This window comes from Choloepus didactylus, chromosome 2, assembly GCF_015220235.1.
Source record: "Choloepus didactylus isolate mChoDid1 chromosome 2, mChoDid1.pri, whole genome shotgun sequence".
NCBI lineage: Eukaryota > Metazoa > Chordata > Mammalia > Pilosa > Megalonychidae > Choloepus > Choloepus didactylus.
In genome coordinates, this window is record NC_051308.1 from 216,938,069 (window position 1) to 216,962,222 (window position 24,154).

The 24,154-nt window shown below is 40.6% G+C and overlaps 1 protein-coding gene and 1 long non-coding RNA gene across 3 annotated transcripts in view; one reads left to right on the forward strand and one right to left on the reverse strand.

Annotated features, from left to right (window-relative positions):
- AK2 (adenylate kinase 2) overlaps positions 1-24,154 on the forward strand; it is a 40,715-nt gene that overhangs the window by 12,604 nt on the left and 3,957 nt on the right. For both annotated transcript variants that reach the window (XM_037827820.1, XM_037827819.1), the window contains exons 2-5: positions 13,663-13,788; positions 19,038-19,148; positions 19,280-19,374; positions 23,798-23,870. In XM_037827820.1, coding sequence (XP_037683748.1) covers positions 13,663-13,788; positions 19,038-19,148; positions 19,280-19,374; positions 23,798-23,870 — 405 coding nt within the window. The remainder of the gene's footprint in view (positions 1-13,662; positions 13,789-19,037; positions 19,149-19,279; positions 19,375-23,797; positions 23,871-24,154) is intronic.
- LOC119527612 overlaps positions 3,797-24,154 on the reverse strand; it is a 64,115-nt gene continuing 43,757 nt past the window's right edge. The window contains exon 3 of the long non-coding RNA XR_005215442.1: positions 3,797-4,535. This is a non-coding gene — a long non-coding RNA (uncharacterized LOC119527612). The remainder of the gene's footprint in view (positions 4,536-24,154) is intronic.

The window sequence follows — 24,154 nt, forward strand, 5'->3', positions numbered from 1 at the left end:
TCTTTGGCATTTGATATTCTGATTATAATATGCTGTGGTGTGGTTCTCTTGTTCATTCAGCATCTTGGATGTGTGTATTCATGTCTTGTTAAATTTGAGAAGGTTTCAGCCATTAGTTCTTTAATATTCTCTGTTTTTGTTGTTGTTGAAGAGACTGGATGTTTATCTGGAGATTATCTTTCATTCTGGGAATTTTTCATTGAATCCCCATGGTGTATTTAACATCTTCCCCTGTCCTTTAGATTTGCTAACTATTGGTCATTTGATCCACAGACTTAATTAGAATGGGTTTTATGGGGGGGGGCAGACTGTTTTGCAGGTGATACTTTGCTCTCCATTACATGGCACTTGCTGTCTACTTGCCTCTTGGTGGTGTTTGTAGCCATTGCTCTTCAGTACCTAGATCCATTATTTCACTAGGGCAAATTGTAATGTTCTAATTATATCATTCCTTTTTCATTTATTAGCTGGAATACTTTTATAAAGTACTATTTGGTTACCCAGTGGTAGGGTTTGAATAGAAAAGAGAGGATAAATGCTCTACTTGTTCCCTTGACTTACCAGTTTTCAAAGTAAGTTGGCCGCATGGTATTTGCATTAGTGAAATTTTGTTTCGAAATCCCAGGCTCCAGATTTTCTTGAAAAATAGAAAATCTGGCAGCACAGGCCTCCATTCCACCACGGCAGCAGTCAACTACAGCTGAGTGGCGCTGCTGCCTTAGATTGTCCATGTGCTTTCCCATCCTCTGCACAGTCACCTCCATTGCCTGTCCCTTACTTTGACCCACTTCATTTATTTGCACTGCCTGCTTGGCTCCTGTTTGCAGATGTTTGCCATCTTTGGATGGAAAATCCCTAACCTGGAGTTACTGCTTTCTCAGTAATGTTTGTTTTCTTTTCACTAATTCTTTGTCTTATATCCACGTAACTCAGTATTTTATGTTTTATGTTGACATGACTGAAATCATCTGTTTCCTTTTAAAACTTGTCACTTTCAACTAAAATAAACATTTGAAAGCACACCTGCTTTTCCTGTCAACAGGATAATGTTTTAAAATATCCAGAATACTTGAGTTTGTTATTTTATTGAAATAACCTTACTTTCCTGTCTCCCTTTTGGGGTTGAATGTTCCTGCAATGTGGTTAAAGCCAAAGGTGTGTTTCCTGTATTTTTTTCTGCCAGCCTCTGCTCAGTTTCCTATATGTGTTCAATTAATGCCCATTCTTCACGGCCCAGTGCTTCTAGGCAGTCAGCTATCACCTTGCAGATCAGACTCAGTTTTGTCACTGGCACTCACAACAACTCTCTAAAACCCACACTCGTATTCCTCCTTTTACAGTTGTAGAAACTGATGTCCAAAGGGCTTGTTGCTTGCCCTAGATAACATAGCAATTAATTGATGGAACTGGGATTTGATCTTTCATTCTGACTGACTCCAAAGCTCCTGCTCTTTCTGCTGCTATCTGCAGGGTTGGATTTTTCTCCTATGCCTGTTTCGATGGATGTGTGTGGTGCTGGAAGTGTAGAAAGTGGCCATTGCCCTCATATGGTGTACAACATAGTCACTCTTTGCTCAGTTACATGACAGACCCTGAGCTAAGTCCTCCTATGTATCATCTCACTTAATCCTTCTATAACCCTGTGTTCTTATCCATACCCTTTTCTGATAAAGAAACCAAGGCTCAGAGTTGTATCTTGCCCCAGTACACGTGTTTAGTAAGTAGCAAAGGTGAGGTTTGAACTCATGACTGTCTTGACACTTTGCCAGAATTACCAGTTTACATTGTGGCTATCTAATCTAGCTGGAGAGGCAGAAATAAACATACATGCAAAAACTACACACTAGTGCAGGATGCCATGTGAGAAGTGTCAAATGAGTGACTAATGCTGGGATAACTCAGGGTTAGAACAAGAACTGATTTGTGGGGTGTCTCCCTGTTCATTCTCTTACCCACCAAATGAGGTTGGTAACAAAACAGCCTCAAAGAATCACTGCCTCAGGAAACATGGTGAGTTAGAGGCAGAGCTGAAATTCAAGCACAGGTTTCTGTGATTTTTTTAAGAACTTTATTTAAAGTATAATATACATAGAGAAAGCTGTAGATACCTTAAGTGAGCCAGCCGCTTGTTGAATTTTCACAATTGAGCAAACCCTTTGCTCGGTGTGGAACATTACTAGCACTGTGAGTCCTCCTTATGATCCCTTATGCACACAAACACATACACACCTTAAGGTTAGCCACTAAGGCTTGTGGATTTTTGTTGTTTTTAAGGTAATATAGATACAGAGTCATGGTTAAGAGCTAAGGCTCGCAATCTTGGGGCTGGTTCCCATCTATGCTGTCACTAGTCCTGTGTGATCTTGGGCAGCTTAGCTTCTGAGTTTTGTTTGTAAAATGGGAGTAAAATTATTTCTTGCGTCATAAGTTTATTATGTATTATGCATACTAAATACTATAAAACTATGCACTGAAAATTACTTGGCATGTTGCAAACACTCATTCAGAGTTAGGTAGTTGATGGTTCTTCCTCGGAAGAAGGGATGGTTGGGGAAGTTTGTTTGTTTGTTTTTATAATTCATTTTATTGAGATATAGTCACATACTATGCAGTCATACAAAACAAAGCATGCATTCAGTTGTTCACAGTACCATTACATAGTTGTGCATTCATCACCAAAATCAATCCCTGACATCTTCGTTACCACACACACAAAAATAACAAGAATAATAATTAAAGTGAAAAAGAGCAATTAAAGTACAAAAGAACACTGGGTGCCTTTGTTTGTTTGTTTGTTTTTTCCTTCTCCCATTTTTCTACTTATCCATTGCGGAAGTTTTTCATGGAAGAGATGTGCTCAGAATTTGGCTACGGAGAAGAGTAGGACTTAGATCAGTAGGGGGAAGGGAAAGGGCATTTCTGCATAGAGAGAAGCTTGAGCTGAGGTCCTTGGAAAGTCATTTGTGTTACATGTTTGGAAACCATATAGAGAGCTGCAGTGATGCAGGCACACATAACGGGACTGGTAGAAATAAAGAGATTAGGAAGTGTCAGAAATTGATTATTGAACGCACTGAGTGCCAGGCTAAGAAATTTGGATTTCTCCCCTATTACACTAGGGAGGTGTTGACGGTTTCTGAATGTGTGTAGGGTGGGAGTGGCAGGGGCAGGTGGCATATCCATCAGTGTTTTAGGAGATGATTCCAGCTATTTGTGCAGGAGCATTGGAGGTGGGTTTGGGAAAGATGGAGGCAGAAAGATGATTATGTGGTGAGAAAACAGGTGAGTTTGGGGTTAAATCAAATCTAGACAACTGGTAGTTCCCTTTATTCCCTAAGTGCTGGACACTGTGCTGGATGTTTTTGCATACATAATCTTATTAAATCTCCACAGCAGCTCTGCAAGTAGACATTGTTCTCTGCACTCTATGGATAAAGAAACGAAGGCCTTAGGAAGGTTTAGTAGCTTATTCAAGGTGATACAGTAAGTGAATGGTTGAGCCTGGTTTCCAACACAGATTTGTAAAACCCAATCTCCTACCACTACCCAGGGCCTCTCAAACTGTGTGTATATCAGAATCCCAGGGCACTACCTGAGAACCACTAAATCGTAAACTAAGAGTGGGCCTTGCATTTGTATTTTTAGTAAATACCCTGTATGATTGTGGTAATACACGGAAGTTTGATAACCACTGCCCTCATTGTGCTGCCTCGCAAGTGGCTTTAGACCTTCTCATCCACTCACCCCCCCATTCCCCCTCCCCCTCCCCCACCCCCACTATACACACAGGGCTCTCATAGAGGTGATGAGCCTGTTTCCTGGACTCAGCAACAGTCCATGGCTAGTGAGGCACAAGTGGCTCAGAGCCTCAGCAGTAACTGAGTGTGATTGTCTGGACTCTAGATACCCTTGCATCTCCAAAGTGAGGACCTTGGGCCAACAGAACATGGAGGCATGCCCCAGAAGCTTGCAAGAAACGTGGATGCCCAGACCTGTAGAATCAGACTCTGCATTTTAACAGCATCTCCTGATGACTCATGTATACATTAGAGTTGGAGAAGTACTGCTCCAAAGCATAAGCTTGAAGCGTGAGGGGATTATAATAGAGTTAGGTCATCACACTTCTTCTGCAGTTTGTGAGTAAAGAGTGATGCAAGAAAAAGACCATAGATAAAGGTCTTTTATTTATCGACTGTCTTCTTTGTGTCTGATGCTTTTGGTACTTTGTTTCATTAAATTCTCGCAAGAACCCTAAAAAGTGGACATTGTCCCCATTTGACTGGATGAGGAAACTGAGATTTGGAGAAATTAAGTAACTAGCCCAAGGTCACACAGCTATTGTGCCTTAGCCAGGATTCAAGTGCAAATCTTTCTGACTCCAAAATCTATGCTGTTTGCAGTCTAACACATTGACTCCCATGCATCCATTCCTGCAAGGGATGAAGGAGTTAGTTTTCCATTATGCCATGTCTTCTCTACTGATAGGTGTTCTTCCCATATAGTTGTAGAGTCATCTGGAACATCACATAAGAGTCCTGCAGTTTGGGAATGATAAAAATAGAACAATTAGGTACTGAACTAACAGCTCTTCTCTGCGCATTTTAATCAGCCTTTCCCCTGAGCAGGCCTGACCTCCAAATTATTTGCTCGAGTTGATTTTAACCAAGGAGGATTGACAGAAGGTGTCATTTTCTGGAATTTGTAGCCACAGTGCCAACGTAGAGGACCCAAAGGTTTTCCATAGCCAGAGGGTCTTGACCTTCATTGGTTTTCTGAAGTGCCTAGTTTTTAATAAAGCCTTCTGGTCTAGGTCCCATTTTACTATAGAGTGATTTCGGTGCTTGAATGGAATCAGTCCATTAATTGCACCTCTTCCTATTCTGATTCTCTGATGCATAGTCTCCAAACTGTGAGCTCCTTGAGGACAGGGTCTGTGTCTCCTATTCATTTCTGACTCCCAGCAGGGTTCTTTAAAGCAGCATTCAGTAAATGTTTTCCTTCTGTATGAATGCATGTGGAATTAGAACAGTGTTTACAGTAACAGCTGACACTCTCTGAGCACTAACTTAGTGTCAGGCCCCAAATATGTCTAATTCTATGTAATCTTCTCATCAGCCCAGTGATGTAGGTACTATTACCATCTCCATTTCATGTGGAGGAAATCTGAAACTTAGGAGGTGAAATAACTTTTCTCATTTCACATGTATTATGATTCGTGGACCTGGAGTCTGAAACTCAGGCAGGCAGTTTGACTTTCAAGCCCCTGCTCTTAACTAAAAAGGCTATCCTGCCTGCTAAGACTAATATTTAAGTACTTACTATCTGCCACGTACTTGTCATGCATGCCTCTTTTAATCCTTACAGTTACCTTCTGAGATGGATCTTTTTTTTTCTTCATTCTTTTTTTAAATTCATTTTATTGAGATATATTCACATACCATGCAGTCATACAAAACAAAGCGTACCTTCAGTTGTTCACAGTACCATTACGTAGTTGTGCATTCATCACCAAAATCAATCCCTGGCACTTTCATTACCACACACACAAAAATAACAAGAATAAAAATTAAAGTGAAAAAGAGCAATTAAAGTAAAAAAGAATACTGGGTGCCTTTGTTTGTTTGTTTGTTTTCCTTCTCCCATTTTTCTATTCATCAATCCGTAAACTAGACAAAGGGGAGTGTGGTCCATATGGTTTTCCCAATCACATTGTCACCCCTCATATGCTACATTTTTATACAATTGTCTTCAAGATTCATGGATTCTGGGTTGTAGTTTGATAGTTTCCGGTATTTACTGCTAGCTACCCCAATTCACTAGAATCTAAAAAGGGTTGTTTATATTGTGCGTAAGAGTGCCCACCAGAGTGACCTCTCGGCCCCTTCTGGAATCTCTCTGCCACTGCAGCTTACTTCATTTCCTTTCGCATCCCCCTTTTGGTCAAGAAGATGTTCTCCATCCCACGGTGCCGGGTCTAGATTCTTCCCTGGGAGTCATAATCCACATTGCCAGGGAGATTCACTCCCTTGGGTGTCTGATCCCCTGTAGTGGGGAGGGCAGTGATTTCACCTGCCAAGTTGGCTTAGCTAGAGAGAGAGGGCCACATCTCTCAAAGAGGCATTTGGGAGGCGGCTCTTAGGCACAATTATAGGCAGGCCTAGCCTCTCCTTTGCAGCAACAGTCTTCCCAAGGGCGGTAGAGGGCTCAACCCATCAAACCACCCAGCAACCATCAAGGTGGGGAAGCCCAACACCCCTGAATTCTCCACCAGCTCCTCAAGGGGACTCTGCATATTTTTTTTCATTTTTTTTCTTTTGTTTTTTTATTAACTCTTTTTTTAAAATCAACTGTATTAAAACAAATTTTTTTTTAAATACAATAAAAAAATTTTCAAACAAACCCTAACAAGGGAGTAAGAAAAAGACAACTAACCTAAGATAACTACTTTACTTCCAACGTGTTCCTACATTACCCCAAGAAAATAACATAATATAGCAAGATTTCTGTGAACTTGTTCCTACCATACCCATCAGAAATTAACAGACCACAGTCATTCCTGGGCATTCCCAGAACGTTAAATTTACCCTCGATAGCTGATCTGTTCTTATTGGGTTATCATTCCCCCTTCCTTAATTGCTCTTTATCACTAATTCCCCTACATTCTGCACTGTAAACCATTTGTTCTACATTTTTCAATGTTCGCATTAGTGATAGCATATAATATTTCTCTTTTTGTGCCTGGCTTATTTCACTCAGCATTATGTCTTCAAGGTTCATCCATGTTGTCATATGTTTCATAACATCGTTCCTTCTTACAGCCGCTTAGTATTCCATCATGTGTATATACCACATTTTATTTATCCACTTATCTGTTGAAGGACATTTGGGTTGTTTCCATCTCTTGACAATTGTGAATAATGGTGCTATGAACATTGGCATGCAAGTATCTGTTCGTGTCACTGCTTTCAGGTCTTCTGGGTATATACTGAGAAGTGCGATCACTGGATCGAAGGGTAACTCTATATCTATAGTTTTCTAAGGAACTGCCAGACTGACTTCCAGAGTGGCTGAACCATTATACAGTCCCACCAACAATGAATGAGAGTTCCAATTTCTCCACATCCTCTCCAGCATTTGTAGTTTCCTGTTTGTTTAATGGCAGCCATTCTAATTGGTGTGAGATGGTGTCTCATTGTGGTCTTAATTTGCATCTCTCTAATAGCTAGTGAAGCTGAACATTTTTTCATGTGTTTCTTTTTTCATGTGTTTCTTGGCCATTTGTATTTCCTCTTCAGAGAACTGTCTTTTCATCTTTTGCCCATTTTATACTTAGGCTGTCTGTACTCTTGTCATTGAGTTGTCATTGAGTAGGATTTCTTTATATATGCAAGATATCAGTCTTTTGTCAGATACATGGTTTCCAAAAATTTTTTCCCATTAAGTTGGCTGCCTCTTCACCTTTTGGACAAATTCCTTTAAGGTACAGAAACTTCTAAGCTTGAAGAGTTCCCATATATCTGTTTTTTCCTTTGTTGCTTGTGCTTTGGGTGTAAAGTCTAGGAAGTGGCCACCTAATACAAGGTCTTGAAGATATTTCCCTACATTATCTTCTAGGAGTTTTATGGTACTGTCTTTTATATTGAGATCTTTGATCCACTTTAAGTTAATTTTTGTGTAGGGTGTGAGGTAGGGGTCCTCTTTCATGCTTTTGGATATGGATATCCAACTCTTCTAGTCCCATTTGTTGAAAAGACTATGTCCCAGTTCAGTGGCTTTGGGGGTCTTACCAAAGATCAGTCGGCCGTAGATCTGGGCATCTGTCTCCGAATTCTCAATTCGATTCCATTGATCAATATTTCTGTCTTTGTTCCAGTACCCTACTGTTTTGACAACTGTGGCTTTATAATAAGCTTCAAAGTCAGGAGTGTAAGTCCTCCCACTTCATTTTTCTTTTTTAGAGTGTCTGTAGCAATTTGAGGCATCTTCTCTTTCCAAATAAATTTGATTACTAGCTTTTCCAAGTCTACAAATTAGGTTGTTGGAATTTTGATTGGGATTGCATTGAATCTGTAAATGAGTTTGGGTAGAATTAACATCTTAATGACATTTATCCTTCCTATCCATGAACATGGAATATTTTTCCATGTTTTAAGGTCTCCTATTTCTTTTAGTAGAGTTATATAGTTTTCTTTGTATAGGTCTTTTACATCTTTGGTTAAGTTTATTCCGAGGTACTTGATATTTTTAGTTGCTATTGAAAATGGTATCTTTTTCTTGAGTGTCTCTTCAGTTTGTTCATTTCTAGCATATAGAAGCATTACTGACTTATGTGCATTAATCTTGTATCCCGCTACTTTGCTAAATTTATTTATTAGCTCTAGTAGCTGTATCGTCGATTTCTCAGGGTTTTCCAGATATAAGATCATATCATCTGCAAACAATGACAGTTTTACTTCATCCTTTCCAGTTTGGATGCCTTTTATTTCTTTCTCATGCCAGACTGCCCTGGCTAACACTTCCAGCACAATGTTGAATAACAGTGGTGACAGCGGGCATCCTTGTCTCGTTCCTGATCTTAGAGGGAAGGCTTTCAGTCTTTCACCATTGAATACTATGCTGGGTGTGGGTTTTTCATATATGCTCTTTATCATGTTGAGGAAGTTTCCTTCAATTCCTACCTTTTGAAGTGTTTTTATCAAAAAGGGATGTTGGATTTTGTCAAATGCTTTTTCAGCATCTATTGAGATGATCATTTGATTTTTCTTTTTTGCTTTGTTAATGTGTTGTAATACATTGATTTTCTTATGTTGAACCATCCTTGCATGCCTGGAATGAACCCCACTTGGTCATGGTGTATGATTTTTTTAATGTGTCTTTGGATTCGATTTGCAAGTATTTTATTGAGAATTTTTGCATCTATATTCATGAGGGAGATATGCCTGTAGTTTTCCTTTTTTGTAGCATCTTTGCCTCGTTTTGGTATTAGATGGATGTTAGCTTCATAAAATGAGTTAGGTAGTGTTCCATTTTCTTCGATGTTTTGAAAGAGTTTAAGTAAGATTGGTGTCAGTTCTTTTTGGAAAGTTTGGTAGAATTCCCCTGTGAAGCCATCTGGCCCTGGGCATTTATTTGTGGAAAGCTTTTTGATGACTGATTGGATCTCTTTGCTTATAATTGGTTGGTTGAGGTCTTCTATTTCTTCTCTGGTCAGTCTAGGTTTTTCATGTGTTTCCAGGAAATTGTCCATTTCCTCTACGTTATCCAGTTTGTTGCCATACAGTTATTCATAGTATCTTCTTATAATTTTTTAAGTTTCGTTGGTATCCACAGTAATGTCTCCTTTGTCATTCATTATTTTGTTTATATGGGTCTTCTCTCTTTTTGATCTTGTCAGTGTAGCTAGGGGCTTGTCAATCTTGTTGATCTTCTCAAAGAACAAACTTTTATTTATCCTCTATATTTTTTTGTTCTCTATGTCATTTATTTCTGTTTTAATCCTTGTTATTTCTTTTCTTCTACTTGGTTTAGGATTGGTTTGCTGTTCATTTTCTAGCTTCTTAGTTGATCCATTATTTCCTTGATTTTGGCTCTTTCTTCCTTTTTAATGTATGTGTTTAGTGCTATAAATTTCCCCTTCAGTACAGATTTTGCTACATCCCATAGGTTTTGGTATGTTGTGTTTTCATTTTCATTTGTCTCTATATATTTAGCAATTTCTCCTGCTATTTCTTCTTTAACCCACTGATTGTTTAGGAGCATGTTGTTTAACCTCCAGGTGAATTTTCTAAGTCTGATGGTTATTGACTTCTAATTGTATTTCATTGTGGTCAGAGAATGTGCTTTGAATAATTTCAATTTTTTAAAATTTATTGAGGCTTGTTTTATGTCCCAGCATTTGATCTATTCTGGAGACAGTTCCATGAGCACCAGAGAAGAATGTGTATCCTGGTGATTTGGGATGTAATGTTCTATATATGTCTGTTAAATCCAATTCATTTATCAGATTGTTTAGATTTTCAGTTTCCTTATTGGTCTTCTGTCTGGTTGATCTATCTATAGGAGAGAGTGATGTGTTGAAGTCTCCCACAATTATTGTGGAAACATCAATTGCTTCCTTTAGTTTTGCCAGTGTTTGTCTCATGTATTTTGTGGCACCTTGATTGGGTACATAAACATTTATGATTGTTATTTCTTCTTGTTGAATTGCCCCTTTTATTAGTATGTAGTGGCCTTCTTTGTCTCTCATAACATCCTTGCATTTAAAGTCTATTTTATCTGAGATTAATATTGCTACTCTTGCTTTCTTTTGGCTGTAGCTTGCATGAAATATTTTTTTCCATCCTTTCACTTTCAATTTCTTTGTGTCCCTGTGTCTAAGATGAATCTCCTGTATGCAATCTATGTCTTTTAATTGGGGAGTTTAATTCATTTGCATTCAATGTTATCACTGTGAAGGCATTTCTTGAATCAGCCATATTACCCTTCGGGTTATGTTGTCATATATATTTTTTCCCTCTCTCTCTTAATGTCCTTTAATGTACCCATACTGAATCTCTTTAGTACTGAACCTTTCTCCATCTCTCTCTCTCCTTTCTTTGTTTCTCTGTCGATAGGGTTCCTTTTAGTATCTCAAGTAGGGCAGGTCTCTTGTTAGCAAATTCAGCATTTGTTTGTCTGCGAAAAATTTAAGCTCTCCCTCAAATTTGAAGGAGAGCTTTGCTGGATAAAGAATTTTTGGTTGGCATTTTTCTCTTTCAGAATTTTAAATATGTCCTGCCACTGCCTTCTCACCTCCATGGTGGCTGCTGAGTAGTCACTACTTAGTCTTATGCTGTTTCCTTTGTATGTGGTGAATTGCTTTTCTCTTGCTGCTCTCAGAACTTGCTCCTTCTCTTCCGTATTTGACTGTGATCAGAATATGTCTCAGAGTGGGTTTATTTGGATTTATTCTATTTGGCGTTCGCTGGGCATTTATGATTTGTGTATTTATGGTGTTTAGAAGATTTGGGAAGTTTTCCCCAACAATTTCTTTGAATACTCTTCCTAGACCTTTACCCTTCTCTTCCCCTTCTGGAATATGAATGAGTCTTATATTTGGACGTTTTATATTATCTATCATATCCCTGAGGTCCATTTCAGTTGTTTCAATTTTTTTCCCCTTTCTTTCTTTTGTTCTTTCATTTTCCATTCTGTCATCCTCCAGGTCCCTGATTTGCTGTTCAGCTTCCTTTAGTCTTGTACTATGAGTATCCAGAATCTTTTTAATTTGGTCAACAGTTTCTTTTATTTCCATAAGATCGTCTCTTTTTTTTATTTACTCTTGCAGTTTCTTCTTTATGCTCTTCTAAGGGTCTTCTTCGTGTCCTTTATATCCTGTGCCATGGTCTCATTGTTCATCTTTAGTTCTTTGATTAATTTCTCCAAGTACTGTGTCTCCTCTGATCTTTTGATTTGGGTGCTTGGGCTTAGGTTATCCATATCATCTGGTTTTTTCATATGCTTTAAAATTTTCTGTTGTTTTTGGCCTCTTGGCATTTGCTTAACTTGATAGGGTTCTTTGAGGATTTGTAGACCGATTAAAACCCTTATCTCTAATTTGTCAGATCTAAAGCTTCGTGCAGTACACTTTCTCTAATTAACCAGCAGGTGGCATCTGCTAGCCACCTGTTCCCCTCAAGCCAGTTCTCCCCCACTTTGTCTTTGTAATGAGTGGGGGTGTGAGTTTTGTGGGGTCCAGTTGGTGCACCAAGCTTGCATGTGTAGTTGCTGTTGCCCACCCTGTATATGGGTCGTGTGTCTGAGTGGTCAGGGAGGGGAGGCAGCTCTAAGAATCAAATCTCCCTGGTGTTCCTGGAGATTTGAAGCTGCTGCAATAGTCTTAATTCTTCAGTTCAGTCGCGCCACAGTTTGTCTCTGCCGCTGACCCATAAGTCTTTGGTATTGGTGTATGGCCCCTGGAACTTGCGAGTGGGTCCCTCTTCCAAGCCGTGCACCCCCAGGTCCTCTGTTGAAGGATGACTGTGCTATGTCACAGGTGAGCACCGTCCCCCCAGGGTGGTTCTGGGCTGCAGGGCTGTGTAGGGGTGTTCCCAGTCTGCTGAAAGGATGGCTGAATGGGGTGTGTTAATTCACACAGCTCTGCCGTCCCAACTCTGGGACAACCAGCTGAGCATGCGGGAAAGGCTAATGTCCACGCCTGATTCTGTGGTGTGTGCGTGTGTTGTTGGAAACACTTCAAAACCATCACACTGGGTTGTCTGGGGCAGCTCTGGGCTTTGGAGCCAGCACCTGGCAGGAGTGTTCCCTGCCCACTGGGAAGATGGGTCTGAGGGGACGCCCCCCTTTTCTTCGGAAGTTGTGGTGTTCGGCGAGTTTTCTCAGCCACTGGACTTATTGCCTTGTGTCTCAGAGCTGTCTTAGCTCTGCTCTTGTCTGGGTCCAAATTGCAAATCTTTGAGGCTTTCTGTAATGGGCTTCTTAGAGTAATTGTTTTAGAAAAAGAGAAAAAGATTAAAAAAGGAAAAAAGAAGGGCCCTCCTTTCAGATCTAATGGGCTATTGAAATGCTAAGAGACAAGGAGATTAGGGCCATTAAGGGAGGATCCAGTGAGCAGAGAAATCTGTTTTTCAGATACAGAAACTCACCTTCTGGATTTGCGTATGAGCCTGACTGAGCTCTGCCCTTCCCTGTTCTATGTTCACCAGAACTTCAAAAAGTCTCCACTTTTATTTTTGGGTTTTCCTTGCTGTTTTTGCTATCCCTATCTCCTCTTCGCTGTGCTGGCTGCTCCTGGATTCTCTGGTGTCTGGTATCAGTCTATGTATGTTTGGAGTTTGGCTCAGTAGAATGAGTTTCTGATAAGAGCCACAACTGCAGTTCTCCCTCCTGGTTCCCAGCAGCTTCCTTTGTACTAGGTGCACCACTGTAAATGCTTTACATTTATTATCTCATGTAATTCTTACTACAATTCTACCTGCTGCCCTGGAAGAGTGACTAAAACATACACCTCACCACTCCGCCGTCTTGCCTTGCCTTCATTTTAAAACAGATGGGGAAATTGAGCCTCTTAGAGATGATAAGGCAGCTACGTAGAGATGGAAGGAGAAGAATCCAGATCTGCCTGGGTGCAAACCCATCTTTACCCTGTCTCCAGCTGCCTCCTGTGGCTGCAGAACATGATGATGTCACATTCATTCCTTGAACAGATATTCATTCAGCCCATGTTATGTGCCAGGCATTGTGGCTGAGTGCTTTAGATACATTATCTCATTTAAACCTCACAGCAACCATGTGAAGTATTGATGCTGTTATTTTTATTCTTCCCATTGAGAAAGGGGAAGCTGAGATTTATGTATCACTAGGGTGTCTAGTGTAAGTAGTGATACTACTCAATATTTATGACAGCTTCCTTTGTGCTAGGTGCACCATTGTAAATGTTTTACATTTATTATCTCATGTAATTCTTACTGCAACCCTATAATCATTATGCTTTAGAATATAATGTAAGGTAGGTATTATTATCCTTGTATTACAGGTGAGGAAATAGGCATTTGCTTAGGATCACACAACCAGTAAGTGCAGGACCAGATTCCCACCCAGGCGGTCTGTCTCCAGGGCCTGCAGTGTTAACTGTATCTTGTTTTTTTCTGTTCCTCTCCACAGGCACCAAAATTGGCCAAAAACTTCTGTGTCTGCCATCTGGCTACTGGGGACATGCTGAGGGCCATGGTGGCTTCTGGCTCAGAGCTGGGGAAAAAGCTGAAGGCAACAATGGATGCTGGGAAGCTGGTAGGTTTGGTGGTCCAGAGAGTGTTAACATTCCTTAGAGAGTGTAGAGCTGCACCGTCCAATGTGGTAGCTACCACCTACATGTTGCTACTTAATTTAATTTAAAATTCAGCTCTCAATCTCAGTGGCTGCATTTTATGAGTTCACTAGCCAGCACAGATGCAATATTTCCATCATTGCAGAAAAATTTTATTGGACAGCCTTGGGCTAGAGGGGTTTTAACAACTGGCGAATTATATGGGCTTTTACAGTAGCAAGTTATTTGGTGTGTTCTGAATTGTTTATGGCACTTATTTTATGCACAATATTATATTTTGTAATATACCTTATTTTTAATGCCAAAAAATGAAACTGCCATCCCTACACCAGAAGCCAGGTTATATTCAAGAGAGGACTCATGAAACCACATGTGATGGTTAGGTTCATGTGTCTTCTTGGCCAGGTGATGTTTCCCAGGTGTCCGGTCAAGAAAGCAGCTGGCCTAAGCATTACTGCAAGGACATTTGTGACTGGTTAATAAACCAGATGGCTGGTTTATTAAATCGTCAGTCAGTTGATTGCATCTGTGGCTGATTACATCAAGGAAGGGCGTGTCTTCGGCAATCAGAGAATTCAGTCAGCTGAATTTAATTCAATCAGTTGAAGACTTTTAAAGGAGAAGAGAGAGAACTTTCACTTCTTCAGCCAGCCAGTCTCTCCTGGGGAATTCATTGAAGACCTTCACCAGAATTGCCAGCTTACTGCCTGCCCTACGGAATTTGGACATGTGCATTCTGCCCTACGTAATTTGGACTGGTACATCCCCACAGTTGCATGAGACACTTTTATAAAATCTCATATTTACAGATACCTCCTGTTGATTCTGTCTCCCTAGAGAACACTGACTAATACACTACATTAGTGTTTTTTTAAACCATCTTTTGTGGATATGTATTAGAGACGGGGAGTGAGCTGACAGTTGTGACGAAAGTATATTTCCTAAATCTATGACAAAGTTAGTAGAGCTAATAAACGAGTTCAGCAAAGTGGCAGGATACAAGATCAACATGCAAAAATCAGTAGTGTTTCTATACACTAGTAATGAGCAATCTGAGGAGGAAATCATGAAAAAAATTCCATTTACAGTAGCATCTAAAAGAATCAAATATCTAGGAATAAATTTAACCAAGGATGTTGAAAGGACCTGTATTCGGAAAACTACAATACATGGTGTGCCAGTTTGAATGTATTATGTCCCCAAGATGCCATTATCTTTGATGTAATCTTGTGGGGCAGGTTGATTGGTCTTTTTGATTAGGGTGTGACCTTTTGATTGGATATTTCCATGGAGATGTGACCCACCCAACTGTGGGTGATCACTTTGGTTGGATAATTTCCATGGAGGTGTTATCCCTCCCATTCAGGGTGGGTCTGAATTAAATCACTGGAGCCATATAAATGAGCTGACAAACACAAGGAACTCAGTGCAGCTGTGAGTGATATTTTGAAGAGCAACTGAGAGTGACATTTTGAAGAGGAGCTATGGCCAAGAGGGACACTTTGAAGAATGCACAGGAATTGAGAGAGGAGCTGCAGATGAGACACAGTTTGAAGACAACTGTTGAAAGCAGACTTTCGCTCCTGAGAAGCTAAGAGAGGAAAAATGCCCCAAGAGCAACTAAGAGTGACATTTTTGAGGAACTGCAGCCTAGAGAGGAACATCCTGGGAGAAAGCCATTTTGAAACCAGAGCTTTGGAGCAGACACCGGCCACATGCCTTCCCAGCTAACAGAGGTTTTCCGGACGCCGTTGGCCATGCGACAGTGAAGGTACCCGATTGCTGATGTGTTTACCTTGGACACTTGATGGCCTTAAGACTTTAACTGTGTAACCAAATAAACCCCTTTTTAAAAAAGCCAATCCATCTCTGGTGTTTTGCATTCCAGCAGCATTAGCAAATTAGAACACATGGCTAGAAGAAATCAAAGAAGACCTAAATGAATGGAAAGACATTCTGTGTTCATGGATTGGAAGACTAAATATTGTTAAGATGTCAATTCTACTCCAGTTGATTTACAGATTCATTGCAATCCCAATCAGAATTCCAACAGCCTACTTTGCAGAAATGGGAAAAGCCAACTGTCAAATTTACTTGGAAGGGAAAGGGGCCCCGAGTAGCCAAAAACGCCTTGAAAAGGAACAAAGTTGGAAGACTCATACTTCCTGGCTTTAAAACATATTACAAAACTACAGTGGTCAAAACAGCATAGTACTGGCGTAAAGCTTGACATGTTGATCAATGTAATTGAATTGAGAGTTCAGAAATAGACCTGCACTTTTATGATCAATTAATTTTTGACAAAGCTGCCAAGTGCAACTGGAACAGAAACGTCTCTTCAACAAATGTCCTGGGAGAACTGGATGTCCATATCCAAAAGAATGAAAGAGGACCCCTGTCATACACTTTATATAGACTTAACCCAAAATGGATCAAAGACCTAAATATAAGGGCCAGGACCACAAAACTCCTAGAAGAAAATGTAGGGAAACACCTTCAAGATCTTGTGATAGGCAGTGGTTTCTTAGACTTTATACCGAGAGCACAGGCAACAAAAGAAAAAAATAGATAAATGGGACTACTTCAAAATTGAATATTTTTGTGCTTCAAAAGACTTTGTAAAAAAGGTGAAAAGTCAGCCTACTCAAAGGGAGAAAATATTTGGAAACCACATATCCAATAAGGGTTTAATATCCAGAATATATAAAGAAATCCTACAACTCAACCATAAAAAAAAAGACAACCCAATTTTTAAAATATGCAGAAAGCTTGAATAGACATTTTTCCAAAGAAGAAAGGCAAATGCTAAAAAGCACATAAAAAGATGCTCAAGATCACTAGGCTATTAGGGAAATGCAAATTAAAATGACAGTGAGATATTTCATACCTACTAGACTGGCCACTATTAAACAGAAAACTATAAGCGTTGGAGAGGATGTGAAGAAATAGGAACAATTATTCACTGCTGGTGGGAATGTAAAATGGTACAGCCACTGTGGAAGACGGTTTGGCAGATCTTCAGGAAGCTAATTATAGAACTGCCAAATGATCTGGTAATCCTGCTACTAGGTAGCAGAAGAACTGAAAGCAGGGATGCAAACAGACATTTGCACACCGATCTTCATAATGGCATTATTCGCAGTTGCCAAAGATGGAAACAACCCAAGTGTCCATCAACAGAGGAATGGATAAACAAAACGTGATACATACATGTGATGGGATATTATTCAGCCATAAGAAGGAATGAAGTACTGGTGCATGCAACAACATGGATGAACTATGAGGACATTATGTTGAGTAAAATAAGCCAGACACAAAAAGACAAATATTGTATGATCTCATGAATATGAACTAAATATAATGAACAAATTCATGGAGTTAATATCTAGAATATAGGTTACCAGAAGAAAGAATGAGGGTAGAGAATGAGGGGCTGATGCTTAATTTGTGCAGAATTTTTAATAAGGTTGATTGTAAATGTTTGGCTGTGGATAGAGGTGATGGTAGCACATTATTGTGAAGGTAATTAACAGTGCTGAATCGTTTGGTTTTGCGTATGGTTGAAAGGGAAAGTTTAGGGTCGTATATGTCACTAGAAGAAAAACTAGAGGCTAAAACACGGGACTGTATAACATAGTGAACCCTGTTGTGGACGATGAAGGTGTTTAATAGAATAAATATAAGAACGTTCTTCCATGAACTAGAACACTATTACAAGGTGTTAATAAAAGGGTGATATATGGGAAAAAATACACCTAAAGCAAAATGTGGACTATAGTTTACAGTAATATTTTTATATTCTTCCATTAGTTGTAACAAGTGTCAATAATAGTGGGGTATAACAGGTATGAGATTTTTCTTTTTGAAGCAATGAAAATGTTCTAAATTGATTGTGGGGATGAAAGTACCACTTTGTGGTTATACTGAGAGCCACTGATGTATATGTTGGATGGACTGTATGATGTGTGAATAAACTGCTTTTAAAAAAATGACTAGAAAATAAAACGTAATGTTTCCTGTTTGGAGGATTTATTAATGTTTTCTCTTCATTCTAGTCCAGTTGGTCTGATTGGGCAAATACAATCTATTATCTATAAATCTTTGATTAGCGTTGGAACTCAGTTGTAACTGAATTGTCCTGAGACTCAGCCTCTGGGAATCAGTAATCATTTTGTGCCTAGTCCTCAGATCTTTTTGAATCTCAGAATGTTGGTTGGGGAACATACTGGGCTTTGTCTTCATCCCCAAGTTCTCTCTTATTAGGGTTTGAGATTCTATAGATACATCAAGTAGTGTCCTCACCAAACTCCCCTTTCTTTCTAGCTCACCCTTCATGTTAATGTCAAGTCAGAAAGCCAAATATTTTGGACGTTGGGTCTTGGAGAAGATCTGTACTGAGAAAAAACTGGGATGTGGCAATGAGATTGCTTATCTCCAACCTTCACTTAGTCCCTCCAGTTCACATCTGGTCCCAGAGATAAGACCATTATCTGCCAAGATGGGCAGCCTTTGCTGTAATGCTGACAGGAGAAAAATAAGTTTTTGAAGCTCGTTGGGGTCCTTATTGGGGTTCATATAGAGGCTTAAAGGTGTGTTGGGATGGCTCCTCAGTTCCTTGATTTTGCCAATTCAGCATTGTTGCTTCATGTCCAGGATGGTCCAGTTGCACAGTCAAGCACATACCTTGGTCACATTATGGTTAGACTAAGCAAAATTGTAAAACAGGGCAAGTTGGTGCCTTTCTGTGTTCTGGTCGACCTCCATTCTCTACTGGAACCCTCCTCAGGTGATCTTTCAGGCATGTATCCTCACCTTTCTTGTGCCTTGAAGACAGCTGATTGCTGATAAGCCTTTATCTGATGGTTAGGATGCCAATTCTAGTGACAGCAGAAGCCTTCAAGACCTCAGACATAGATGGAACTGTCCTGGCAGAGGAGACAGGCAGTGGAATCCCTGTTCCCTCACCCAGATTATTAACACACAGGAGAATTTCAAGGAAGAGATTGTGTATATGGCATCTACAGAAATAATCATGTAACTGGGTCTTCCAAATAGAGCCACTCCACATTTGCTCCTGTTTTTCCTTTGGAGTCAAGAAGGCATGCTGTGTAGTAATCAGATTATACAGATACAAATCTTTGACCCTGGAGTTGGCCCAGTGTCACCTGTTTAACAGATTTAAACCCAAGGGTGCTTTGTTCTTGACTTCCAGGTTAGTGATGAAATGGTGGTGGAGCTCATCGAGAAGAATTTGGAGACCCCTCCGTGCAAGAATGGTTTTCTTCTAGATGGCTTCCCTCGGACTGTGAGGCAGGCAGAAATGGTGGGTGGCTTTGTTTTTGTATCACCATTGCAAGAAAGTAAACTCTGGCCCTTCACTCTTAATTCCTTTGAGGGCGATGGGTCTGATCAAGCTCTGATAGCTTAGGTGGGCTGCACACTCTTCTTTTACAGCTGGATGACCTCATGGAGAAGAGGAAAGAGAAGCTTAATTCTGTGATTGAATTCAGCATCCCAGACTCTATGCTTGTCCGGAGAATCACGGGAAGGTATATATCCCCTGAATTTCTGATAGGAAGGTTCCTTCTGTTCATGCTTCCCCAGAGCTTTTGCTAACTGTAGGAATTGCTTTTGCCTTGTCCTAGCAGTGAAGCTTAGTGCTCTTTCAACATGGATCAGTCTTACTTACTGATATTCACTGAAGTGACATGGGATGGGAATATGGAAAGATGAGCAAGGGATTTGAGGTCAGACAGCATCTCAGTCCTGGCACTTTGTCACTCTGACCTTAGACAAGTTTCTTAACCTCTCTAAGGTTGTTTCCTCATCTGTAGAGTGGGGTTAACAACACCTGCTTCAAGGAGCTATTGTGCATGTTAGATAACATAAAGTGCATAATTCAGAGCCTTGCTTATAGTAGGTACTCAAGGGATGTTCATCTCCTTACCTATACATCTCCATTTTAGTGCTTTTTTGCTTACAATACATCTATCCACCTTAGCCAAAACCACTATTTGCATGTGTGTGTGTGTGTGTGTTTGTGTTCTGTTTTAGTGTTTCTCTGTAGTAGTCAACATTGAACTCTGCTTCTCACAAGTTTGTTCTGAAAGGCTACACTGCTTTAGGCTAGTTTCCTCCACCCTGTTTCTTAATCACTCTGTGTCTGCTTTGTGACTTCCAGAAATATGTTGGGAATTCTCAACCACTAACAGACCCTCCTGTTCTCTTCTTTATTGTGGGCTATGGCTTTTTAATTTCTTTTATTATTTTAATGAAGTCTCAGGAAAGTGGTCAGCCCACCATCTTGAAACAGACATTTCATGACCATTATTTTCTAATTGCTGCATGATGTTTCACAGCAGATGCACCATCATTTATTTAATTATTCCCTTATTGTTGTACATTTGTGTTTTTCCAGTTGGTTACCGTTAAATTGATGCTATGACCATCATAATGTGTGTAAGTTTTTAGATTTAATTAGGAAGAAAATGTTTTCTTATTTTAAATTTTATTAGTTTGATTTCCTAATGAGATTGAATGTTTTTTTCTGTCTATCTGTTTACTAGTTGTGCATCTTTTGTGATATTCTTTCATTCATTACACTTTTATTGGCTGTATTCTGTGTGCCAGGCATTTAAAGGAAGAGAAAGATGAATATAACATAGTCCATATCTTCAGTGAGAGAGATGTATAAACAGACAATGAATGTTAGAGGTGTTATCCTGAAAGGCTATACAAGATATATTAATTTTCTTTTCAAATGTCCAGGTTTCATGATTCCAGCTATTCTGTAGGCTCCATGTCTTTTGCTTCTTTGCATCCCTGTTAAGGGCAGAGTTGACATACAAAGTCAATCTAAGCTAAGACAAGATAGAGTTGACAGTAAGAAGTATCTCCAGGGCTAGGGTCTCTGAGGTGCAAAGCATGGAGAAAGGGAGGTGTTAGCAGAACTAGGTGTCACTGGGAGGTGCTTTTGATTATGTCAGCCCAGCTTCCTGAGTGCCTGCTTGTACACAGCGCAGTGCTAGGTACTGGCAGCCAGGGACCAGGACAAGATGCAGAGGAAATATATGATGATGCATATCTCTGACCCCAGAGAGTCTGCAAGGTCTCCGTGAGACCTGGGCTGAACTGGGCTCTTTGGTGCCATAGGAAGTCGAAGAAGAGAGCCTGGAGACAGGGAGGGAAGGCTGCCTAGGAAAGAGGCATAACTTCAAACTTGACCTTCCTGGATGGGGAGGATTGCAGGGAAGTTTTCCCAGAAGGGAGAAAAGGCGGGAATGATTATAGGGTAGCAGAGGTCTAGCTGGGGTTGGTGGCAGACGTATCTGCCGCTGGAGTGGGCTGGGGAGCCGGATGGTAGAATGAGTACTGTTTGGAAGATAGTATGGGAGATTGACTGGGGAAGGTCTGCCGAGGTGAAGAGGGTATACTTGACAAAAGAGTCAGAAGTCATAGGAGGTTCTTGAGCCATTGGATATTTTGGCAAATCGGCATTCTGAGAATTAGCTTGGTCCTGACATGTAGGCTAAATTGAGGGAGAGGAAAAACAGACAAGGACTCCATCTAGGAGCCTGATCATGATACACATGTGAAGTGATAGAGGCCTCTAACTAGGGTTAGAGAGGGGGGTGGTATCAGAGATTCTGAATTACAAAACCGTAGGATTGCTGTAGAGGGTGAAAGAAGACCAACCAGATCCCTCCATTTGGAAGTGGGTACTTTGGTCTCATGTGGTGTGAGGTCTGACCTCTTCCCTAAAGAGGAGGAAACAGGGCAGGCCAGACTAGTGAAGGTTTTTTTCCAGGTTCACTCAGCAGGTCTGTGGCAGAGCTAGCACCAGAACCCTGCTTTCTGGTTTCCTAGTCTACTACACTGACCATTGGAGGTATAAGAGACAAGAACTAGTCAGCTTAAGATGGATCTTGTTTAAGTCTGAGGTGATAAGGACCCCAGTGGAGAGGTCTCAGTGTAATAATCTTCTGGATTAGCTCTGAGCTCACTTTTAATAATTTTTTGAGGCATCATTATTTTATTTCTTAAATATGGTTGATTTTTTTTGTTTGTTTTAATCTACTCAGGGTTGGCTCTCTGGTGACTATCTTCTTAACATCTAGTGTCATCCCTGTTTTGTGGATGAGAACATTTAAAGGGTCAGCACTCAAGGTAGCTGTGGCTATAGAATCCCAGCCCTGATCCCCTCCCTGCCCTTGCTGCTCCACCTCCAGGCCAGGCTCAGTGGCTTATGGAGCTGCTTGGGTTGAAACTTGAGACCTGATCCAGTGAAGAACTTGGAATTGGGCTTTCTTTCATTTCCCTTCTGGGCATGAGCCTTGCATTCCTTTGTAAATGGTATTTGTGAGTCGGGAAAGAGCAGTATGTTTTTTGTAACTGGCGGGAGTTGAGGGTCTCTGTGAGTGAGTGGTGTGGAGAGGCTTGGCTGTATGGTGAAAAACCATCATGGCCCATGTCTCATGTCCCCAGCCCTTCCCATAGGGAAAGCCGTGGCTGAGCCTAGCAGTCTATGCTTTCCCTCTCCCTGGATCTCCTGATGGATGTGCTGTCAGTTCTGCACCAGAGGAACCCCTCCAGGGACTGAAGTAAGAGGGCCCAGTGTCACAGTACACAATGGCAGTCACAGGCCTCCTCCTCAGTTCAGCTTGTTTTCTCTGCTGTCACTCACATACACACACACACATGCACCCCGCCAAAACCTCACTGCCGCTTTATGCCATAAATGGACTGCCTGGCCCCCCAAAAATGTGCTGTGATTAAAATATAGTATCACATTTTATAAAAGTGTCACTTTGATAGGCTAACCCAAATTTTCCCAACCAATGTGCTGACATATTGATCCACTCAGCTATCAGAGCAGCTGGGACAGGGCCTGAGGTGGCATTAGCTCCTCAAAGAAGGATCAAACAACCTCTTCTGTTTACCCCCCAAGTACTGTACAAATTTTTCTTTGCATGTCACAATGTGAGAAATGTTGGGAAGCTCTGGTTTAACAGTTCTTCATGAGAAGAGCAGCCATCAGTTAAATAAGCAGACATTTGGTTGGTGCCAAATTGGGAAACTGCGTGAACTCAAGCAAGCCCTGGCTACTGTACAATGTTTGGCCTGCCTCCTTCCCTTCTTAAAAATCCGATCTCCTGAGATGTGGCTATTCCTAGTCAGGAACAGAGACGTGTTACCTCAGGGAGCTTAGCACAGATGCAGCTATAAGCTGCATAGTGAGTGCCGAATAAATGCTTGTTCTTAGGCTCTTTATTCCATGTCTTGTTTAATGTATTATTTTTCCTGATGCCTTGAATATTGCCCTGTACTAGTTGGTCTGTCCTTTAACCATGTGATCTCAAAGGTGGGCTGCATTGTCTAGTGGAGTTTGCATCCATGAGACTTATTTTCCGTATAGCACCTTTCTGGTTTTGTAACCAAACTAGGCTAGAAAATAGGATTAATTTCTCTGTCCTCTGTCTCTCATAGCACTTTGTACAAATCTCTATTAAAGGATTATCACATTTATTGTAGTTACTTATTTCCATGTTTAAGTACTGCTTGTGAGCAGGGATCCTGCCTTGATGCTTTGTAGCCCCTAGATTCAGCTTAAGTCCTGAATTGAGCTAGGTGCTTTGTTAGTGTTTGTTGAATGAATGAACAGAATGGATGGCTGTGTGAGATGCACACCAGAGTGCCTTCTCTCAAGTCTTGCATTAGGTTGTTATGCCAGCAGCTGGTGTTTTAAGCCAGACACTCATTATAATGTGTGGTCCAAATAGAAAACATGCTTACATTCTGACATAAACTCTCCTGGAAGGCTAGCTATTTTCCTAAGCAAGAGATACCTGTGGCTGGGTTCTCTGTTGGGTGAAAGTCCATACATCCTACTTCTCTGTCTTTGTCACCCGGAAGACCTGGCAGATGGGTAATACTTTCAGGCAACCTGACTCATACTCGTTTGTTGTCTTCCAGGTTGATTCACCCCACGAGTGGCCGCTCCTATCATGAAGAGTTCAACCCCCCAAAGGAGCCCATGAAAGATGACGTATGTGATAGGAAATTTTCTTTTCCTTTCTTCAACACTGTTTCCTTTTTACCTTTGTTCTTCCCTTTATTGCCACCAATATTACTAACTTAAACCCATCAAGTGAATCAGATGGGCTATGCCTAATCTATACAGAATCTCCCCAGGTAGTTGATCGCTTGACCCTGAAGTAGTTACCTACCTATTGCTTAGATTGTACCTGACTTCTGTCCAGAGCAGCCCTTTCCTGACATCACGCAGCTTAAATGGACAAAAAATCAGGAGAACGCTGCTTGGAAACCCAG